The 22,218-nt window shown below is 49.1% G+C and overlaps 8 protein-coding genes across 8 annotated transcripts; 2 read left to right on the top strand and 6 right to left on the bottom strand.

The window, feature by feature from the left end:
* Window positions 1-1,380: 1,380 nt before the first annotated feature.
* On the bottom strand, window positions 1,381-4,441 carry agdC (putative alpha-glucosidase; the record flags this gene model as incomplete). Its single annotated transcript, XM_056878313.1, has 7 exons — window positions 1,381-2,308; window positions 2,385-2,493; window positions 2,542-3,072; window positions 3,126-3,203; window positions 3,264-3,507; window positions 3,564-4,171; window positions 4,231-4,441. 7 exons carry the CDS (start codon window positions 4,439-4,441, stop codon window positions 1,381-1,383), a joined length of 2,709 nt encoding a protein of 902 aa, XP_056726893.1.
* A 665-nt stretch (window positions 4,442-5,106) lies between these two features.
* Window positions 5,107-6,264, bottom strand: N7487_010582 (NAD(P)-dependent alcohol dehydrogenase; the record flags this gene model as incomplete). The annotated part of the gene is made up of 1 exon (XM_056878312.1): window positions 5,107-6,264. The coding sequence occupies one exon, from the start codon at window positions 6,262-6,264 to the stop codon at window positions 5,107-5,109; it is 1,158 nt and encodes a 385-aa protein (XP_056726892.1).
* Window positions 6,265-7,980: 1,716 nt separating this feature from the next.
* Window positions 7,981-11,450, top strand: rok1 (RNA-dependent ATPase ROK1; the record flags this gene model as incomplete). Its single annotated transcript, XM_056878311.1, has 4 exons — window positions 7,981-8,208; window positions 8,408-8,511; window positions 8,567-8,775; window positions 9,331-11,450. The coding sequence occupies 4 exons, from the start codon at window positions 7,981-7,983 to the stop codon at window positions 11,448-11,450; spliced, it is 2,661 nt and encodes an 886-aa protein (XP_056726891.1).
* A 161-nt stretch (window positions 11,451-11,611) lies between these two features.
* On the bottom strand, window positions 11,612-12,434 carry N7487_010580 (uncharacterized protein; the record flags this gene model as incomplete). The annotated part of the gene is made up of 2 exons (XM_056878310.1): window positions 11,612-12,124; window positions 12,237-12,434. 2 exons carry the CDS (start codon window positions 12,432-12,434, stop codon window positions 11,612-11,614), a joined length of 711 nt encoding a protein of 236 aa, XP_056726890.1.
* A 644-nt stretch (window positions 12,435-13,078) lies between these two features.
* N7487_010579 (S-adenosylmethionine-dependent methyltransferase) lies at window positions 13,079-14,249 on the bottom strand (the record flags this gene model as incomplete). Its single annotated transcript, XM_056878309.1, has 3 exons — window positions 13,079-13,827; window positions 13,895-14,152; window positions 14,219-14,249. The coding sequence occupies 3 exons, from the start codon at window positions 14,247-14,249 to the stop codon at window positions 13,079-13,081; spliced, it is 1,038 nt and encodes a 345-aa protein (XP_056726889.1).
* A 372-nt stretch (window positions 14,250-14,621) lies between these two features.
* On the bottom strand, window positions 14,622-15,476 carry N7487_010578 (ESCRT-I subunit protein VPS28; the record flags this gene model as incomplete). The annotated part of the gene is made up of 3 exons (XM_056878308.1): window positions 14,622-15,029; window positions 15,094-15,330; window positions 15,387-15,476. 3 exons carry the CDS (start codon window positions 15,474-15,476, stop codon window positions 14,622-14,624), a joined length of 735 nt encoding a protein of 244 aa, XP_056726888.1.
* Window positions 15,477-15,698: 222 nt separating this feature from the next.
* N7487_010577 (mRNA-binding ribosome synthesis protein NOC2) lies at window positions 15,699-17,996 on the top strand (the record flags this gene model as incomplete). The annotated part of the gene is made up of 1 exon (XM_056878307.1): window positions 15,699-17,996. The coding sequence occupies one exon, from the start codon at window positions 15,699-15,701 to the stop codon at window positions 17,994-17,996; it is 2,298 nt and encodes a 765-aa protein (XP_056726887.1).
* Window positions 17,997-18,259: 263 nt separating this feature from the next.
* Window positions 18,260-20,814, bottom strand: N7487_010576 (uncharacterized protein; the record flags this gene model as incomplete). Its single annotated transcript, XM_056878306.1, has 8 exons — window positions 18,260-18,821; window positions 18,882-18,969; window positions 19,054-19,122; window positions 19,189-19,357; window positions 19,417-19,582; window positions 19,638-20,470; window positions 20,526-20,734; window positions 20,796-20,814. 8 exons carry the CDS (start codon window positions 20,812-20,814, stop codon window positions 18,260-18,262), a joined length of 2,115 nt encoding a protein of 704 aa, XP_056726886.1.
* Window positions 20,815-22,218: the final 1,404 nt, after the last annotated feature.

Raw genomic sequence — 22,218 nt, 5'->3', positions numbered from 1 at the left:
CAGCCGACCCGGGCGATCATGTGTTACAGAGCGTATTTATGATCACATACAAAGTACTGTACTCCATACTCCATACTGTTACATCAGGGTCCATAAAAGAAAATTCAATAGCATAACATACATCATACTACTCCATACTGCTGTACAAAGTACTTTGTTGTATTGTATCTGACACCCTTTGAAAATAGGTGAACTGGGCCCTAGCGAAACCTAAGCGACCGCCAAGCTTATTGCCTTATTATGGGGTGTATTTTTTAAACTTTTTACTTTGCTTTTCCCGAGGTCTGATTTTTATATTACAATGCCAACCATGCCATGTACGGAGTATTACACCCTAACATCAATCCACGGATATAGCTTCATTATTGGATAACATTATTTGTATGAATCATCCTGGAAATCCGGGGCCCAGTTAATTAAATTAATGTCTATCATCGCTATCACAATCCATGCATTGATGAAACACGGGCCACTCGATCACAGTCCTACTTAGGCCACTGTAGTCTACAGTATGAGGGTTTTATCCAAGTCCCTTTCTTGTACAATATACGGAGTGCATATTATGTTCTACCAAATACAACTCTTTAGAACAACTCGCATAAAATTACCCCAACTCGATACTAATAATAACCAATTTTTAATACGAACTTCACGGGCCCACGGGTTTCTCACTGGCAGATGACTCAGGAACTAGCGGCCTGTGCCTGAACTAGCGCCAATACCACCTCACTCGGGGCTGGGTAAGACTTTTTTCCTTAGAATAGCTCGCTAGTACCTGACTGGGTGTAGAATAGTGCTCTTTTACTCCGTAGTCTCAGTCTGATGGAGTTATTCTTGTCCTTGCAAGAGTTGAAATTTTCTTTGTTATCTCAAGGACAGTGTCTTTCTCCCCCTCCTGGCCCCCCTCTTATGCAAGGCCATGCAAGGGGGGTATTGTGTTCAGGTTTCTTTCCAAAGGCTCAATGAGTTATCATTATTTATACATTTATCTAACATACAACATATAAAGTACAACATACATAATACATCACGTATTTATATATGTAATTGCTAACTCGCCTGCTTGGCTATGGAGCCCAGATGCAGGAACATTAGTTGGTGCATCCAATCACCGTTTTGATTCATTTTACCCCGAGTAAAAATACTCGCTCATATCCATGGACCATCCATAGATGGATCAGAAATCAAGTATGGAGTAAATTAAAAAAGAACGTGGCGTGGCGTTCAGACTTTACCTAAAGAATGTCCACTAGTGTTCCCCGGAAAAAACCTTGGAATAACCCTTCAGGCATCCATGGAATCCCGCAATCTAAAAACAGCCTTCAAACTAACTCGACCATAATCCAACCCCCATAGCCCTAACACTCCCATATCGCAAACTCACAGAGTCACCTCAGAAGGTCCAGTTAACTCAATCCGAACCTTCTTCGTAACGCTCTGTCTCTGAGCATCATACCCAACATCCCGACGCTTATCCTTCTGCCCAAGCAGCGTAACAGCCTCAACAACCACATTGGGGCGATACCCAAACCGACCCTGGATCTGAAGCTTGCCATCCCGGTACTTGAACTGAATATCCGCCGCACTATCCGGCTGAATCGACTCGCCATCATCGATGTAAAGCTCACCCTCCGCAGAACCATCAACACCCGGCGCAATAAGAACCTCAAAGCCACGCTTGCGCAGATCCGTCGTTGTGTTAGCACTTTGTGTACGCAGAGGAATGATACTCCCACCACGGATATGAATCGGGATATCGGTAACAGCGAGATCAGTAATCGTCTTCACAGATCCATCGCCGTGCACAACAACACCAGTGAACCAATCATAGAAGATATCATCAGGGAAATAGGCGTCGACAGATGTAGCGCCCTCTTCCGAGACAGGCGAGACGAGAATGGAATCACCGTAGAAGAACTGCAGCTCTTTGTCGAAGGTCTTGCTATCCTCGGGATAGACATAGAAAAGCGGCTGGAGGAACGGACTGCCCGTCAAGGTCTGACGATGGAAGGAAGTATACAGGTAATCGAGAAGACGGTATCTGATATCGATGATCTTCTTCGCGGCCTTTGTCACAGTCGGCCAGCGGTAGAATTCCTGTGGTATGGTACCGAATTCGTTGTGATTCCGATAGAACGGATAGAAGCCGCCTAGCATTGCCCAGCGCGCGCAGAGCTCTTCAGTCGTATTTCCACCGAAGCCGCAGACGTCGCTCCCGACCATTGGGATCTGGAAAATTGAGGCGAAGGCTAGCATCTGCGCGATTGACACACGGTATTTATCCCATTGGCTGAAATTGTCGCCGAGCCTGTTGAGGAAGGAAATTGGGTTAGTATAGGTGGATCTGGTAGGCTGGTTTGGGGGTTTCTTTTTTGGCATCTTACCAGTGACCGACATGAGAGCCTGCTCCGGCGAAGGTACTACGCGTGATAATCAAAGGTCGAACGTCGGGTCGACGCTCCAACATTGCTTGGCGAGAAGCCGAGCTCATCACTAGGAGTGGTGTTAGAAAGGTTCCAATAATGAATAAGGGGGACTTACTAGTTCCGTAGAGATTGTGTGTGTCATACTCAGCATAACCATCACCGGCATGGATGATATCTGTATCAATGGTCTTATTGCTAATTGAACCAGCCTCGTTTGCGATCTGATAAGGCGGGTTAATGAGGTCTCGACCAGACAAGCCGACCTTCTTTCCCTTTCCACCGCGGCTCCGTTTCTCGCCGACGCTGCGTGTCTCGATAACAGCATCACCTCTCTTCGCATGGCGTGACAAAGAAGCCCCGGATGAAGAAGACCCAGGCTGGAAATCAGCTGGGAAACCGGGGATATGGCGGGGAGGTGCTCGGACTGGCGGAGGCGTCGGGGGTAAGTCGTTCTCCTTGGCGTACTCTGCTGGGTCCTTGCAGGGGTACGGGCAGAAGTTTGAAGCTTCATTCATGTCAATCCATAGACCGTCAATGTCGACACCGTCTCTTGCGCTGAAGAATCGCTTGAATTCTGAGTTCCAGTATCTCTGAGTGTTGTTGTTGAACCAGTCTGGGAAGACAGTTAGGCCGGGCCAGACGGCGCCTGGAGATATTCTGTTAGTAATCTGAGTATTGCGCTTCTGTTGGTGGACTTACCTTCGTAGAGTTCGTTCTGTTCATTGTCACGGTACAGGAAGACGCCCTGGTCGTGACCCCTCTTGAAGGCACCGTTATCTAGTATCACACTCTTTGTTAGAGCAGAATATAAGGGGAGCAAGTAAGTATAACACTTACCAGAGTTACTGACGGCTGGATCGACCATGACAATGTAGTGCTGGTCATGCTTATGAAGATACGAAACCAACTCGCGCATCTTGTCGACAGGGAACCGCTCATCGTCTAGAGTAAATACCCGTCGAGCACTCATATAATCAATATCGGTCCACATAGTCTCGAGTGGGATTCCAGCACGGCTGTAGTTATAAACTACCTCGGCGACGTCGAAGACATCCTGATAGCCATATCGGCAGTTGTGATACTAGAGGAATGTTAATTAGAATTCAATTCCAAGAAGCTGATGTCGAAATAACATACTCCGAAAGTCCAGTAGCTTTGCATAGCAGGAAGACCAACGACCTCGGAATACTGCTCGCTGACTTCCTTGGGAGTCGGACCAGCCATGAAGTAGAAGTCTAGGACTCCGCCGAGGGTGTTATACTCAAGATATTGCTTGCCATCGGCAGTCTTATCAATCTTGATGTCCATGCCGTTCGAGTTCAAAAAGAAAACCCCATGGGTGCCGTTCTCTCCGCGGTGATCAACATAGATAGGATGAGTGCCGTAGAGGTTCGAGTTGGAAGGGATGCTATATGCATCACGGTTCCAGATAGTGCGAGTATAGTTAGTGGTAGGCAGACGGAGCGAATCACTGTGTTCGCCTAGACCATACAGGTTGGGATCATTGGGAAGCCAAGTACGCAGATTCACGTATTGAGACTGGAAGATGATGTTGGTGCCAGAGGTGTCGAAGAGCACTTCATCCCCGCGCAGAACTCGGAACGAAAAAGGATTCTCTTTGTAGTCGAAGCGAAGAGCGGACACCTTTTGATGATCCGTTGCGCTCTCGGGTCTTGGAAGAACAGAGTCTGGTACTTGATAGACATCCTCATCGGCATCGTAGATAATGACATGGAGGCGTGTTTCTAGTAGAATGGTGAGTATAGGTTCATAGTTAAGAATGAAGTATGGGGATATAGTATACCAGTTTGTGCCTCTACAAGAAGCTTCAAGTTTGGAAGATCCGTGCCATAGGTATTACAGGCATCCCCGGCAAGATCAAGGTCCGCCGTTAATTTCTGACCCAACTGCTTCACATTAGAAGCTTTATAGCCAGGACAACTGTTAAGCTGTGATGTCGATCCCAGGACAGCAGCACCCACGAGGGGAGCCAGGAGAAACAATGCGCCTTTCATGTTTAAAATCGGGCGGGCATTGAAGCACAGAACAAACACCGCATGCACACAGCAGGGTACACTGAATATCGTAGATTGACAAGAGGGATAGTGCACCCTTTTAAGGGATGCACTGGCCCAGATCAAAATTGAGGGGAACTGAGGGGTGATACGAAATGGATCAAGGGGATGCTAGAGTGAGATTCATTTCTTGGCCACATGATAAGTGCATTGACAATTTCTCTGTCACAATTATTCCAAGGTTGTTGTGCAGGGAGAACGGGAAATTCGGATGCTCCCAATCAGCTGTGGTCGGCCTGATTTCGGGTCTGTAGGTGCTCCGTACAGTAGCTCCAATAGCTCCAGATTCATCCTGCAGGGTCCTATTTTTAGTTCAGTTGCTTTTTTTTCAATTCTGAGAATGACGTGGGAAGTTTTTTGACTTGCAGGGTCCCCAAAGGCTGCCATTTGTTACCTTAATGATTGTCTGCAGTTTCTCGACCTACGTTCAACCAAAAAATTTTAAATAAAATAGCCATTGCATGGGCTTTCTATTCAGCCCAAGGGCATCCTCTAGGCATCATTCATGAATATAAAAAGAAAATCGTCAACGCCAACAGCTCTTGATCCCAACCAGAAACCCGCTGATGTTCTCAAATACCGCTTATCCTTTTCACTTTCTTTGCTCAAAACTTCTGCCCAGCGGTAGCAGCCTTGACATCCTCCTCCGAGCTCATAATCTGCACCTTGATAGCGCCAGTCTTGGGATTAGCGGCGGTCTCGAAGGCCTTGAGAGCGTCATCGATAGAGTAGCGGTGAGTAACTAGCTTGCGCAAATCGATCACACCGTTCTGAACCAGGCGAATGGCCCGGGGCCAGGTGTTGCAGTAACGGTACTGGTACTGCAAGTCGATCTCTTGGGTGCTGAGACGCATGAAGGGGATGGTCATCTCGTTCTTGCCGACACCGATGACAAACACCTTACCACCGAACTTGACACTCCAGATGGCGGAGTTGACACTGCTCTCGACACCGGTGCACTCCAGGGCCAGCTTGGGGCGCAGGGCGTCAGGGCCAGAGCCCTGACCGTCATTCAGGGCATTAATGATACCGTCGGCACACTCTTCGGCCGACTTGCCAATCTCCACCTTGTAGGTGCGCACTTCAGGGACCAGAGACTTGGCAAAAGCCAAACGGCCCTCGTCAATGTCAGTGATGACAATAGGACAGGCACCAGCAGCGCGTGCACTCAGCAAACTGATCAGACCGATAGGCCCGGCACCGGTGATAAGCAAAGGGTCACCGAGACGCAGACCACTGCGCTCGACAGCCGCCAAAGTCACACTGAGAGGCTCCAACATAGCACCGTCCTCATAGCTCATATCACCGATCTTGTGGCACCAGATGGCGGGGTGGTTGACGTATCGCCGGAGCAGGCCATCGACAGGCGGTGTGGAGAGGAAAGCGACATTGACGCAACCGTTGTAGCGACCGGTCAGACAGGGCTCGCAGGCGTTGCAAATAACGTTGGGCTCGATGGCAACGCGGTCGCCGACCTTGAGGTGGGTGACATCAGGGGCGACAGCGAGAATCTGACCGGCAGATTCGTGACCGAGGACATGGTCTCCCGTGACGATCATGGGACCAATGCAGCCGGCATGCCAGAAGTGCACATCGGATCCGCAAATACCGGTGCTGCGCACCTCGATTGTGACCTCGCCAGCCTTTAGGCCCTTGCCAGCATTGATGTCCTCTACTGTCGGGGTGGACTCGGCGATCCAAAGGTCATGTTTAGGGTTGGTGTAGACACCGATGTTGGTCTTGGTGACGGTTGCGGAAGACATTGTATAGTGTAAGAGAGGGAGAGAAGGGAAATGGATGATAAATGCATTAATACGAGGGAACAGCCACTTTAATACTTAACCCCCAAAAAATTCCGTGTCCTGTGATCTCATATTGTTCAACCCCACGTTGATAGATGGAGTAACGAAAAAGTGGAGTGGAGGGGCCCTTTCGATTTAACCGGGGGGATTCAACTGCTTTTTGCCGTCTGAATTAGGAAACCCCTGCCCGCTCTCAGTCTCGGGCCGAATTCTTTGATCGGCTATCGGTTAATATTGTGATCTCTCAATTTCCTTGGTTATTTCCTCATGTCCTATTTCAGGTTCATGGACAATCTGAGAAGTGATTCTGATTCCAGTCAAGATTGGTACTTTGTATATCTGTATATACCGTGTGAGAATTATGTCAAGAGAGGGAATTCTCCGGTGGAGGTGAATTTCAAGTGGAGCAAATGCTTTTTTCCGAGACAAACAGTGCAAACTGGCTTGATAGCCTCAGGCACCATTCACTTATTCACCCCTGGGATGGGTATCTCTTTACTATACGGAGCATATATGATACTTAAATGTACAACATAGATTTGATCTGTCTTACCATGCATGGCTACTCTGTTCCCTGTTACAAGTCTGTCGGAATCCAGCAACCAAACTCTCGGATATTTCAAGGCAGAACGAGAAGCCGTGTAACAATTATGGTCATCTGACTACTCCGTACTTACATCCAAGGCTGTAGGTAGGACTGTGTCAGACAAATTCTAGGCCCAGTTTCATCCTGTGTGATTGTCCATTGGGTTGGCTGCTACAGTTGTTTGGTAGTGTCACAGTTGTGAGCTGATGATAAATACCTAAAGGAAATTTGTGCATCTATCTATCTAATTGGATATTATCTACTCCGTACTGTAGCGTCATTCATAACCACCTGAATTGGATTGCTCCTTATATAGATCTCTCCCTAGGCAATTTCTACGTTGGTCAAGACTCAAGCCGTTCTTTCTGGCCTATATATAACATAGAAAATCGCCAGCCGCCTTTGTATAGTAAATTCGACCGTACCCTGTCTTTGTTTCTCGATATGTCATTAATGAATTATTCTTGGTGCATATTCTGGGTCATATTTTACTTTTTTCAACTCAATTTTGTTGATAACAGAAAACAGAAAACAAATAGTGCAGCTTTACGGTAGATTACATGATATATATTTTGGCTCCTGACAGTTTCAACATGGAAATCCTCTGTAGGTCAATTTTCGCAGAGTATTTCTCAAGACAAAGAAGCCATTATGTCTATTAGTCCCATTAAAAGGGGAAAAGTATATTATCTTATTCCTACTATCCGGAGTATAGTTCCAGGTTGTGATTCAATTAATGGGGCCGGATGCAGGTATAATGCTATAGCAAGGTGTTACGATTCCTATTCGCTTTCAGATTCACACCTCCAAGCAAGATGAGATTTAATATGTAAACATTAAGCCGATAAATTTCTTAAATCTTTTAAATTATCTAAACTCCTGTTAAAATCTGTAGAAAATATATTGTTTATTTGGAAAGGCGACTCACGTGACCAGCAATTCCTGAAGTTCCCGAGCGTCAAATCTTCATCTGGTTCTGCCGTTGCGCGAAACTCCAGATCATTAGATCATACTGCCCTCCTATTAGCGATTGCTTCGGGTGTCTTTTGCTTACTCCCTCTTTTCCACTCATTTCCTCCGCAGTATACAAAATGCCCGCCGCCACCCGTGCCGTCCTGCGGCAATCGCAGTTCCTGACCCGGAGAACCGTCGTCAGACACGCCTCGTCCACCTCGGAGGCTGCCACCAAGGCTGGTGAGACTGCTTCCTCAGCTGCCTCCAAGGCCTCTGAAGGTCTCTCCAAGGTCTCTGCCTCCGCTGGTCCTGCCATCTCCAACGCCGCTGGTGCCCTGCGCAAGATCGGTGGACCCGCCGGCAAGGTCATCTCTTTCGTCGATTGTAAGGGACACTCTTGATTTTTCTCCTGTTTGGATGGCTACAATGGAGTGTTGGGCATTGGGTACTCATCTAAAGAGAATGCCAATGATTGACCGATCGATCCGGTTGGAATTGTGCCCACCCAATCTCAACCTCCTTGTTGACTTCAATCCGCGGATTACATTTGCATAAGCTGCATAGCTAACCATCAACCAATCTAGCTCTGATCCCCCTACCCTCTACTACTCCAAGGTCGGAATTGAGCTCGGCAGACTGGTGGTCCGTGGCCAGAACATGGCTCCTCCGTAAGTCGGACTCGGTCCTCGACCCTTTTACTCCCAATCTAACAATTCCTCCTAGCAACCTGGCCACCTTCCAGTCCTACTTCCAGCCCTTCATCAGCAACCCTGCCGCCCTCAAGACTCTCCCCTCCCCCTCGACTGTCCTCGCCTCTATCCGCAACGCCAGCCCCAAGCAGCTGGCCCTCGCCGGTGTCACTGCCGCTGAGGTCATTGGCTTCTTCACTGTTGGCGAGATGATCGGTCGCATGAACATTGTTGGCTACCGTGGTGAGGTTGCGCACGCGCACTAAGTGGATGTGGATAGAAGAGAATCGTCCTTTCCTTTTTTTCCTATGTTAATCTTCCCGCGCTGTGTATGATAGACGATGGAATTTAAACTGTTGTCTCTGAGATAGACCTTGTTACTGCAATTTCATTCCCTGTGCTGTTTGTGCTCTCCAAAAGTGTAAAATCTATTGTTTGTCTGGTCAATTGTAATCTAAAGGACCATTGTTCTCGACTGGTTTATCCTTGTTCTTGTTATTATTCCCTTCCGCCCCTCCTCAAAACCTCTCTGTAATCAAGCGGATTCCCTGGGCACGAATAGTAGTTCTGATATGGTATATTTATTATGTTCAGACTATTTAATCGGTTGAAATTATTCTTCTTTCGTTGTTCTGTCCTCCACCTCGGCGGTGATATCGGATGCACAACGCTGATTGGCCCGGGAGGAAAATCGGCGGACCACTTTTTTTCTTTTCGAAATATCAACGACCATTTTCGACTCAACCAACAAAAGATATGGATGCGTTCAAATTGTTGACTAGATCAACAAAATTAAAGCCCGCTTCGTCGGCTTCAGACTCTCGTCTGCCGTCCACTGGGAAAGCAGCCAACCCGCAGCTATTCCGGACCGCGGAGACCGACAAGCTCGAGTCTGCCAAGAATGGCAAAAAAGAAAAAGAAGCGCTGCTGTTCAACAGGATGAGGAGGATGTCCCTGATCTCGACTTTTTCAGTTCAAACAAGCGTCCTGCAGCCAGTGTGACGGAAACCACTGATGCGACCGCGGACGATGAGAAAGTGTCTGCTCAAGATGCTGTATCCGATGACGATGATTCCATGGATGAAGTGGAGCGTCGCACTATCTTGAATTCACACAAGATCAAGGTTACAGATATGCGCGACTTGGAAGAGATCCAAGTCCAGCCTACATCTACCACAGATTCCAAGAAGAAAAAGAAGAAGTCAAAGAAAGAAGAGGTGCCGACTCTCAGTAAGAAGGAGCAGAAGCGCGCCAGACGCTTGTTCCCGGAACCCTTGCTTAATTTCAAGCAACTTCGCTCTAAATACAAGATCTCCTCGCGACTCGCAGAGAACGTTGCAGAGCAAGGATTTACCGTACCTACAGAGGTTCAGCTTGGGACACTACCATTGCTTCTTGGAAAGTCTTCCGAGCCAGATCTTTTGGTTGTTGCGCCCACTGGTAGCGGAAAGACGTTGTCATTCTTGATTCCCGTGATCAATAAAATTGTTCGACACCACCACTCAAACCCCGACGAGCATGGTATTTTGTCTGTGGTTGTGGCACCCACCAGGGAACTTGCAAGCCAGATCGTCAACGAGGGCCGCAAGTTAGTGGCTGGAACTGGCGTGAAGATCACACTGATGAGAAAGGGTATGCGTGTTGGAGATAATGGAGATGCTGGTGCCAATGTTCTTGAAGAGAACAACGAAGAATCATCGGGATCGGAAGATGACGAGGCCGAAAGCAAGCCAGCAAAGGAGCGCGCCAACATCCCGGTCACTAAGAGTGATATTCTTGTCACTACACCTCTGATGCTGGTCAATGCTCTATCCGCGAATCGGACAACCACCATGGCAACATTACCTCTAGTACGGAGTTTGGTTATGGACGAAGCCGATGTCCTCCTGGACCCGTTGTTCCGGGAACAGACCCTCGATATCTGGAAATCATGCTCACACCCCGACTTGCGTGTCGGCCTTTGGTCAGCCACCATGGGATCGAATATTGAGGATCTCACCAAGTCAACCATCAGAGAGCGACTGGAAGATCTCGGACAAAAGCCTAGCGAGCCACATGCGCTCCTTCGTCTGGTTGTAGGATTGAAAGACTCTGCAATCCCCAACATCGACCACAAACTCGTGTACGCAGCAACAGAACAGGGTAAACTGATGGGACTTCGCCAACTTCTTCGCCCCGCTGCAGCCTCAGCATCAGATATCCGCCTTCGCCCTCCCTTCCTCATTTTCACACAAACCATCCCCCGTGCGGTGGCCCTGCACTCCGAACTCAAATATGATATCCCCGCCGAAGCAGGTGGATCCTCCCGTATTGCAGTTCTCCACTCCGATCTCTCAGACGGCCAACGTTCCGACATTATGCGCGACTTCCGCAAAGGCGAGATCTGGATTTTGGTCACAACAGATTTGCTCGCCCGTGGCGTTGACTTCCGCGGTATCAACGGCGTAGTCAATTACGATATCCCCAACTCGGCCGCCGTCTACGTCCACCGCGTGGGACGAACCGGTCGTGCTGGTCGCGAGGGCGGTATCGCTGTCACCTACTACACCAAGGAAGACATTCCCTACGTGAAGAGCATTGCCAACATCATCGACGTCAGCGAGAAGCTGCGCGGCGGGGAAGAAGGTGAAAAATCCATCCAGAAATGGCTGCTCGATGCCCTGCCGAATCTGAGCAAGAACAGCAAGAAGGATATGAAGAGGCACGGTGTCAAGGCGCGCCAGGCTCCGAGATTGACTGATAAGGAGGATGATGGAAAGGGCGCTCGCGGTATGAGAATCAGTACCAAGAGCGGCTTTGAACGTCGCTTGGAGAATAACAAAAGGGGTGCTATCGAGGCCAGTCGCAACAGGAAGGCTGCAGCGGCGGCTAGCGGAAACGTCAGCGATGCTGGTAGCTGGGGTGGATTGGATGATTAAATGCTCAAAGTTTCTACTGTACAATACACTATTCCCAAAGTTGCTATCGCGGTATTCCTATAATCACGATCATATCATAAACGAATTAACTCGTCCCATGAAGTATATACACATAAAATCCTTCGTCTTAATCATGACATTAATTCTGCTTTCCCATCCATCTACTTCTGACTCTGACCATTCCCTTGACTTTGAGGAGCTGCAGCCTGAGCAGGTGGTGGTGGCGGCGGCGGCTTTTCCTCAACAACCTTCCTCACCAACTTGACAGGCACAAAAGGACAATCCAATAATCCCTGCTCCTCAAGAACGCGCGCAAGCTCATCGCCATCACGATCATAATGAAGCGCCCATTCACCCTCTTCCTCTTCAACGGCAATAAAAGAATTCTGCTTCCCTGCCAGTGAAATGAACTTCTCATTCTTACACCAATCCCACGGTTCGACCAGCTGCTCCACACTCTGCGACCGATTCCCGTACCGTAGTTCATATGTTTCGTTATCTGCATAGATCCAATTGAGAAGGGGCGGGTTATCTTGGACGTAAGTCGGGAGGCCGAGGCCACGCTCACGCTTGAGATATTTCAATTCTTCCGGTTCTGGATATTCGATATAGAAGGCCAGGGCTGTGAAAGCTGGTGGGGATCGTTTGGAGGGATCTGGGTCGGCGAGGTAGACCTGCGGGGGTAATAGTGTTAGTCCAATCTGTGGGTTGGGCTCTGAATTATGATGTTCAGAGGGATTGTGGCGTCTCTAAACTCGTGGTCTGGCCTGCATTGGGGTTCCTTACCTTTCCGTCTCTTACAACAACAGTCATCCCGTTCAACTCGCGATCATCGTCTGTGTCCCCATCGCATTCTGCTACTATGTTGAACTTCACCATGCGACGGGCCTCTTCTTTGCGCTGGTTTGCTTTGCGCTGCTCGCTGGACGCGAGGGATACACCCGTCACCGTTGGGATGGAAGTCAGGGCTAGAAGTCCGATCATTGTGTAGGTGTTTGGTGGTATGTGATATTAGGTATGCGATATTTCCGTCCTGCAGGGTCCAAAGGCCAAGGGCGAATGAATGAACCACACTCCGTATATGGAGGGCAGGATATGCAATTATATTGCGGTTTATGTCCTTGGATCTGGCTGGTTATGAATAGCACTTCGATCTATCAGTAGGTATTCTGACGTTTTGGTCTGGACTCAGGTCTGTTGTCGCATTAGGATGATTTGCTTGATACTTGAACGATGTTGAGCTGTTGACGTACCACACGGAGATAGAGAATATCTGTTTTCAGGAAATCGATATAGACACAAGTCATTCTTCTTCTTAGGATTCGTGAATCTTAGAAATAAAGGACAACAGAAATCCAAGATCCATCGAAATGGTTACACCGACGTCATCGCCACGTGATGGGCCTGCTCCTCTTTTCTGTCGACCAACAATGTTTCCTCATTCATCAAGTTGATTTTTACGGGAGAAAAAAAACGATAGAGATTCATTCTCAAGATTTGACCTTGAGAGATTGCTTGCATTGCTCAATAACCAACATCTAGGGATCCCTATTCTAATCTATCGTGTATCGTTATTATTCGTCATTTCGTTTGGTCACCATTCCCAATATGACCTGGCGGTACTGCCATTATACCTTTTCACTCCATCCCCAAATCGACCACCAGCATTTAACGGCCAATGCGCCTCCATCTGCACTCTCCCAGTCATCATAACCGACTTCCTCGCCCTCCTCAACCACAGCCAGCCCCAACTCGCCCATCCGCTGCCGGAACTCCTTCACCTGCGGCAGATATGCATCTCGTAGCGGCATCTCCACCACGACTCGGGCACCAAGCCCACGGCTAAGCCAGGGATTAATGGTATCCACCAACCATTTGGGATGGCTGGGCGAGTACAATGGATCCGCTGCGAGAATCACATCAAACTGTTCCTCCGCAGTTGGAAGGGGCGATGGCGTGACCGACCAGTCAAGTAAACCGGTGGTCACATTCGCCCCAGTTCTGTCGAGGAGTTCTATGTTCAAGGCAGCGTTATGGGCAAGGTTGGGGACAATCTCGGGCAAGTCGGTGAGGTGGACGGTGGCAGATTCACCCTGCAGGGCCGCAAAGGAAAGTCCGACCAATCCTGTTCCAGCACCGAGCTCGAGTGCCCGCAGAGGCTTTTGGGGGTTCGATGTGGAGGGAGTAGCCGACGCCGAGGGAACAAGTGCTGGTGGCGATCCAAGGTTGTGAAGCCGACGTGAGAGAAGATAGGAAGATACCCAAGTCTTCATACCAAGGTTGTCCGCCGTGATTGACGGCTCGTGGAGGGTCAGTGTGTATTCTTCGTCGCCGGAGCCGGTGGGGATGTTGAAGATTCGAGACATTGCCGGCATAGCTGGTGGCATATGAGTCACGGTCAGCGGGATAACATAACACAGCTGGATAGATGGTGGTCTGCTTACCGGTTCGACCAGACCGTTCACTAAGCCGTGCAGCGGCCGCATCCCAGATTGCCTCCCGGAGTTCCTCGGTATCGAGCCATGCTAGTGGACTGGCGATGATGGATGTGAGATACCGAGTCACCCCGGCAGGCTGGACTGCGGGGCCCTTGACGACATCAGCGGTCGTGCCAAATGTGCGTGGCTGCAAGCTCAACAGAGCTAAAGCTTTCACGAGATCGGTTCCCGAGGGCTTCTGGTAGAGTTGCGGGAGGTCAAGCACTGCGCTTATCAGTTCCATTATCTTTTGTGGACCGAATAGACTAGAGGGGTAGATTGTGGACTAACCATGTAGAGGCTCATCTGTAGCGGTGATCATGGTGATAACTGTATATCCTCTAGGTATTGCTAGAGAGGAATTTAAAGCAACGAATTGGCCTCACTGCCCGGAGAATCGCGAAATGTGGCGGAGAAAAAAAGAAAATATTCCCAAAGAGGAAAGGCTGGCGCTGCCGTTCCGCGGGTTGATTGTCGCCTAGATTATCAGGCATCAAGATATCAACATAAGAGCAGGATGATCTCGAATAAGAAAGAGCCTAATCGCTGTACCTGTACAAGAAGACCCAATTAAACACAAGCCAGAGTGGGTATATTAAGCTAGCAATCACTAATGATCATGTTAATACGTAAAAAATATAATGGTATCTCTGTCCAGATGAACGCCGGCGCACCAAGTAAATGATCCCCCAAATCAGTTCAACGTCGCTTTGAAGCCCTGATAAGCTTGTTCAATATCAAATGCAAGTTCACGCGCTTGGTCTTCGCTCAATTCCTCAGTAGCTCGCATTTGATTCAATGCGATCAACCACTGAATGATCTTGCCGCGGTCTTCAAAATCGGTATCTGTTACCTTGTTCACAGACTGAATCACCTCCGATAAAAGTGGATGCAGTGCATCCTTGGATACCATGTTAAGTTTCAATGCATCGAGGAAGGTGATGAAGTTCTCAGTTGCAGCCAGAATAAGACTACCCGAGGCACCGCCAGCGGGTCCCGCTGTTGCTGCGCCCATATTAGATGTTGGTGCGCCATGAGAAGCTTGCTCGACTGTGGCTGGGAGACCAATGCGCAATCTCTCTGTGGCTCGTGGGCATTCTAGCTATATTGTCCACCTGGCGTTAGAAATGCCTAGGGTTTTGCGGGGTAAAACGAAGAACACTCACACCCCACGTCCGTTTGAAGGTTTCCAGATCCACGAACTCCCGCGATACTGTCTCATCTCCAAGGCTGGACTTGTATTGCTTCAATAGCCGTGTGCATGTCTCGGTATATTCTGCCTCGGTGACCACGTCCTTGATGTATGCTTTCTCGAGTCCATCGAGGGTGACGATGATGCTGTAGATTTCGGCTAGTGATTCGTATAAGTCACGTTCGGCTGAGCTGGATGCTAGTTTGACTTCCTAAGACAAGTGGCATTAGTCAATATGACTATGAATGCGGAGACAAGGATCCATACTTCATCGAGGTTGATTGTGGCTGACCGGGCGGGATTAGGTGTGTAGCTGTAGGGGGTAGGCGCATAAGAAAGTGGGCGTTGGGAGTACATTTTTGGTAAATTCTCGATATGTACAATAATCGTCAAGTTGTTAGGTGTCAATTGTAATTGAAGGTTGTCTTGTTGTCTTATAGATTGTCTGGACGTTATCGCCCAATGCCAAAGGCGGTCTGAAAGGCGGACCCGCCGATTTTCTCCCCAAATTTTTTTTTGGACCAGCCATTTCCCGACCAAGCTACATTTGCAGACTCTTTTCTGCATTAATATCTCAAAATGGTTGGAGGCAAAAAATCGACCAAGAAGTTCGTGCAGAACCGTCTGCCGGATGTCCTTGAGCGACGCAAGGCCAATGCCAAAATCAAGCAGAGACACCAACTGAACGACAAGCGCAAGGAAAAAAGTGCTGCTCGCCGCGCCGAAGCCGAAGCCGCCGCCGCAGCGAACCCGGAGCAAGCGAAGAAAGAAAATGCCTTTTCCGAAATGAACGTCGACGACTTCTTCGCTGGCGGCTTTGATATTCCCGAAGAGAAGGGAAAGAAGGCCAGCAAGAAGGATACCACCCCCAAGATCGGCAAGCGCAAGCGCTCAGAAGATAAGGAACAGGTGGACGCTGAGGCCTCTGAGGGCGAGAGTGATGACGACAGTGTCGATGCTTACGACGAGCACAAGGATCAGCTGGAGTCATTGAAGGAAAAGGACCCCGAGTTCTATAAATATCTCAAGGAGAACGATTCCGAACTGCTTGATTTCGGTGATCAAGGCGATCTTTCCGAGGTCGACGCTCTGAGCGAAAGCGAAGAACCCGAAGATGAGGAGCCCGCCAAGAAGAAGAAGAAGAAGTCCAAGAAGGAAGAGGAGGAGCCCGAGGATGAGACCTTGACCATTGAGATGGTCAAGAAGTGGCAGAAATTGATGGAGGAGCAGAACTCGATCCGAGCCATGCGCCAGGCTGTGCTCGCTTTCCGTGCGGCCGCCTACGTCAATGACCCCGATGCCCCCGAGCAAAAATACACCATCTCCGATAAGAATGTGTACCACCAGGTTCTCGTCACGGCCCTCAACACCATCCCCAAGGTCCTGGCCCACCACCTCCCCGTCAAGGAGAGCGCTTCCGGCAAGATTAGAGTGTCATTGGATTCCAAGAAGTTCAAGACCCTCACCCCTCTGATCAAATCGCACACTGCTTCAGTTCACCAGCTTCTGATCAACTTGTCCGATGCATCGACACTCAAGTTGACCCTCGCGTCAATTGAGCCCATGCTGCCTTACCTTCTTCAGTTCCGCAAGGTGCTGAAGACACTCGTTAAGATTGTCGTCGGAATTTGGGCTGATGTGTCCACGGCCGATGCCACCCGTATCACAGGTTTCTTGATTCTGCGCCGCCTTATGGTTCTGGGAGACGCAGGTATCAGGGAGAGTGTGCTCAAGGCCACCTACGAGGGTGTTGTCAAGGGTAGCCGCAACACAACGGTGCACACGCTAGCCGGCGTGAACTTGATGAAGAACTCCGCAGCCGAGATCTGGGGCATTGACCAGAACGTCTCATACACAGCAGGATTCTCCTTTATCCGTCAGCTGGCCATGCATCTGCGAAAGAGCATTACCAACACCTCCAAGGAGTCCTACAAGACCATCTACAACTGGCAATACGTTCACTCGCTGGACTTCTGGTCCCGTGTGCTTTCACAGCACTGCGATGGCCTTGTCGAAGCTCAAATCGGCAAGCAGTCCGCTCTGCGTCCCCTCATCTACCCCGTCGTGCAAATCACCCTGGGCGCCATGCGCCTCATCCCAACTGCCACGTACTTCCCTCTGCGCTTCCAATTGACGCGCTCCCTGCTTCGCATCTCCCGCGCCACAGGCACTTATATCCCGCTCTCCGCTTCGCTTCTCGAGGTCCTGACCTCAGCTGAGATGCGCAAGCACCCCAAGTCCAGCACGCTCAAGCCCCTGGACTTCAACACAGCGATCCGCGCGCCCAAATCCTACCTGCGCTCTCGCACTTACCAAGACGGCGTCGGTGAGCAGGTCGCCGAGCTCCTCTCCGAGTTCTTTGTTCTGTGGTCCAAGCACATTGCCTTCCCTGAACTGTCCGTGCCCGTCATTGTCTCCCTCAAGCGCTGGCTGAAGCAGGTCTCTGCCCGCAGCGGTGGAAACAAGAACGCCAAGATCAACCAGATGATCCTGCTGCTCGTGCAGAAGGTTGAGGCTAATGCCCGCTGGATCGAGGAGCGCCGTCTAAACGTTTCGTACGCTCCCCGCAACCGCTCTGGTGTCGAGTCTTTCCTTAAGGATGTTGACTGGGAGTCTACCCCCGTCGGTGCGTTCGTTAAGACGCAGCGTAAGCTGCGTGCAGAGCGTGCGGCTGTCCTTGAAGAAGGTCGTATTGAGGAAGAGAAGCGGAGACAGGAGGCGAAGAAGAACGGTGGAGAGGATGAGGATATGGGTGGTTTTGCTGGTAGTGATGATGGCAGCGAGGACGAGGAGGAGGATGAGGAGGAATTGGAGAGCGAGGAGGAAGCCGAGATCGAGAGTGAAGATGAAGACGAGTTGGAGATGGAGGACGAGTAGATCGTCTAGTTTCTGTTTTTAATTTGTATATCTCCTTGTCCACGTCCATGTCCATCTACTTCACACGGTTATTGCATATGTCTACTTTGTTTACCAGGATACACCATGGGTAGCTAACTCAGTCCTACAAAAGAAATCATTTATCTTAACAAGCTTCATATCATCATAGGTCTCATAAATCTACGCTCTGTAAAACAGCCCAATAAATCAGCTAGCAAAGAAAAGCAGAGGGGGGGGGGTATATATCAAAAAGAATGCACCATCTAAACAGACCCAATAGGCCCATGCTCCTGAGCCCAAGCCCTAGACCTATCCCTCCGCATAGCAGCATCCTCCTCCTCAGCCCAAGCCAAAGACTCACTAGGCAACATAATAGCCTTATCAATCGCCACGGGCAAACCACGATGTCTACCACGCAACGCCACAGCCGCAAGGATCAACTTGCTAATAGTATGCCAGGCACCACAGAACGAGTAATTCTTCCCAGGGAACCCAAGACTGACACCCACACAGCCGTAAGCAGAGACGACTTCGAAGATGATATTGAAGGTGGAGAAAGCCACAGGCTGGGATTCATAGTGGTCCGACTCGCGGATGGCGATGAAGAATACGGCCAACGCGATCCACCACAGGTCATGGCTGAGCTGGGAGCGGAGCTGTTGGTGCACGAAGTAGCCGCGTGAAGTCTCGGATAGGCCTGGACGGCCGAGGTGGTGGCGGATTAGGTCCATTACTACGTTGCTGCGGCTTGTGTTTGCTGGAGAGTCTGGGGATTCGTCGTGCGCGTAGATTCCTAGCGAGCGTTCTTCATAGACGTTTGTGTTGCTGTGTGGGGTGTTAGATTGGGGGTTGGTTTGGTGTGGGTGGTGTTCATGGGTTACTTACCGCATTGTGAGCGTTACTGGGTACGCGGAGACGTACTGAGTGAGTTTGTTAGTTTTAGGTTCGGATTTTTGGTGGATAGGATATGAGACTACAATATCTTACCATCATGAGTACTAGAGGTTGTGTTAGCATGATTATATTTGAGTCGGGCAAGGATTTTGAAAGCACTTACCATAGAGAACCAAGAGACCCTGGCGAAGATCGGCAATGGTTACAACGTAGAATCCACCAGCGCGTACCGCTTTATCCGAGATAATTTGTTAGCTTGATTCAGATATAGCGGTGTTGGTAATATTGATTGACAAACCTAGGGCTTGGAAGAGTCCATCCAACACACGGTACTCGGTGGGAAGACTCTCAATGTCCTTGTTTCCAATAGACAGCAGCTCAAATGCCGCCCAGTCGATACCGTTCAAAATGATGATCGTGCCGAGTAGATACCATGTATGGCGAGCGGGGAAGAGATTCGTATAGACCTGGATTCATGATAAGTGTCTATCTCTGCAAGCTACCAAGGCAATGCAACTCGACGTACCCTTCGAGGATGCTCCAAGATGAAATCAAGGGTTATGCGCCACGACTGCCACTTCGGTCGATCCGGAAGCATGATCCTCATAGTCCAGATGATGAACCGCAGGAAACATGGGAAGAGGGTGTTTCCCGCGAGAATCAGCAAACCCATTGTGAGAAGTGGGTAAGCACTAGAGGTGGTTAGTAACGTTTGACAATGAAACATGAGGGGTCAAGGCCACCTACTTCAACTGCAAAGCAGTCATATTAGCATCCAAGAGCGACATGCCACTGTTCACGAAAGCAGAAACAGCAAAGAAAGCACCCGTCCAAAAAGGCGAGAGGCCATTTGTGCGCGTCACGGCGGGATCATTGGCTTCCAACCAACTACCAACACCGATCATGCCGAAGATAATGAACAAGATGAAGTAAAGGAATACAACCACAGACAGAAACGAGACGGCCTTGTACTCCACACCACCTAGTTCGTCACGCTCGGCAGGAGTGAGATCGTGGAATTGAGAGTTGCGGGAAACAAGACCCTTGGAGGCCATGTATTTCTGTGTGCCGCGGAGCATTCCCTTGAAACCAGACACCGAATCCTTTACAACCAAGGGTACATTGGGGACTGCGTCGCGGGGGTGGTTATGCAGATCGGGTCTCGCCCCGATACCAGCCATAGGGAAGACTCGGTGGTGATGATGACGGGGTGTTCCGCCGATGGTTTTTTGGTCATCATCCACCCACAACTGTTCTTCACGGGATGATGACTCTCCCGGTTTCATTTGGACCAGCACGGATGACTTTGGGCGTGGTTTACAGCTATGTCCTTCGCCGTTCTCGCCAGAGAGATCAGTTCCGGTGCTTCCCTGAGCGGGTTCCTGGACCTGCAGCTCAACTTGCGAGGGGTTACGAGTAGATCGTTCCCTTTCTCGTTCATCGGAGACACCTTTGAACTTTGCCTCGAAGGCCCTCTTACGTACTACAAGTACGGTGAGAGAAATGAGAATGGCATGGCCCAGGATAAGCAAGGTGAACAAAACTGCTTGCTGGAAGGTGTTTAGAGTTGACAGATCCACCTGAGCATTGGGTTGTTAGTTTCAGGACGATATCGCCATGAGATACAGTTCATACCGTATTCAATCCAGCCCCGGTCATGGCGCTGACACACATGAAAATGGAGTCTGCATAGGCAACGCTCTGCCGTGGAGTTGAGGTCAAATAGAAAATGATACTGGTTATCATGCATGTAACAATGAAATAGAAATAGTGTAGAGTCAAAAAATTCAAGGGTGGAAGGACTGCCATTATGGCGTTCCCGATGTGCCTCCACCACTTGCCGACTATGTAAAGTGGTTAGGGAAATCCGATGGGTAAGTAGACTAGTAGACCAGGGGCACCTACAGATCGGCAGTGCATGCATTTTTATTTGGCGACAAAATTCGCCAGGGGTCGTTGATAACGCGCAGTCCTTGCTGTGTGGTGAATTATCTGTCGTTGAGGCGCTGTCAATGTAATAGTTTTTCTTTTTTTGGGGGAGGCAGGATTTTTCAAGCAAAACCCCACCCAACTCGAGAATCAAGATATCTCGAACACTATTAACCTCCAAATGAAGAATTTGTAAAAAAAAAAAAAAAATTAGAATCTCAGACAAAGACAAGGGAAAATGTCAAAAAAGCTCAACGGTCGAAAAGCTAAGCCAATTCGAGTTATGTGGGCTCAGTTTAGGCCAGATAGGAATGTGCCTAGGCACAAACCAAGTATATCAATAAGATATAAATTCATAAATTCATAATTCATAAATAAATATAAAAAGATCATTGGTCAAAGGTAAAAAAAGAAATGAAAGTACGGTGAACGGAGAATTCCAAGGGCTTGGCCTATAGGGCTGATCCTGTATAGAGACAATACCCCATTAGGGTTGAAGACCTTTCCTACCTATATATGTATAATATATTATATATAATATATATAATATGTACTACAAATTATGTAGTATACGTAGGTAGCTACACTACCACAATCAGTCAATACTACATCGTATCCTATCCTTTCTTTATATTAGAATATTGTAGTTTGCTGTGGGTCACGTGATGGTATCCCAGCCTGAGGTATCTTTTTATTTTTGTAGGAAATGTAACTGTAGTACTCCGTATAGAGGATTTAGGAAGACCCAAAGAGAGAACACAACACAATTAAACCCCAATTAATTTCTAACTCGTCTGTTTTGAACATTTATTTGCCCAAATTCGGCATCCTAACCCCCCAGCATGTCATTTTTTTTCTGTCCCGCCTCTTCCTGTGATCCCCTGTCTCATGTTCAGTCTATCTACCATTGGACTGGCCTGAAAGCGTGCTGGATACCAATGGCGTTGGACCAAGCGGGGCAGTGGGCGGGACAAAGGACAACTTGGTGGCGGCCTGGATCGCGGTCGAGAGGTCTGGAAGATGCTATTATAGTTCTGCGCAGCTTCTGTCAACACCACGCAGCTACATTCGGGATATACATTGAGTCCCATCGCGCCACAGTTATAGTCAGGAAGACGGTAGTCGTACCATTCAGGGTAACTCCACCGTAGTGGTAGCTAGGTCGGGGATATCTGCCCCAATGGTGATGCTCTTGATGTTCTTACCAGCCATCGCAAACCCAGGCTCTCGAGCTAACGTTGTCATCCGGAGAATGACCGGAAGGGCGTTTAACCCCGCCTCGGTAGTGAGATAACCCGCGATTCGCAGGTGCTAACAAGACTTGACCTCGTCTCAGGGTCTCCCTACGAGCTGGATCCGAGTACCTTGCACTTCGGGAATGGTCAATTGACGGGGATCT

Source organism: Penicillium crustosum (assembly GCF_028827405.1).
Source record: "Penicillium crustosum strain IBT 35664 chromosome Unknown utg000004l_segment0_segment0, whole genome shotgun sequence".
Lineage (NCBI taxonomy): Eukaryota > Fungi > Ascomycota > Eurotiomycetes > Eurotiales > Aspergillaceae > Penicillium > Penicillium crustosum.
The sequence above is the reverse complement of the archived record's forward strand: the minus strand, read 5'-3'. Positions and strand labels throughout refer to the sequence as shown.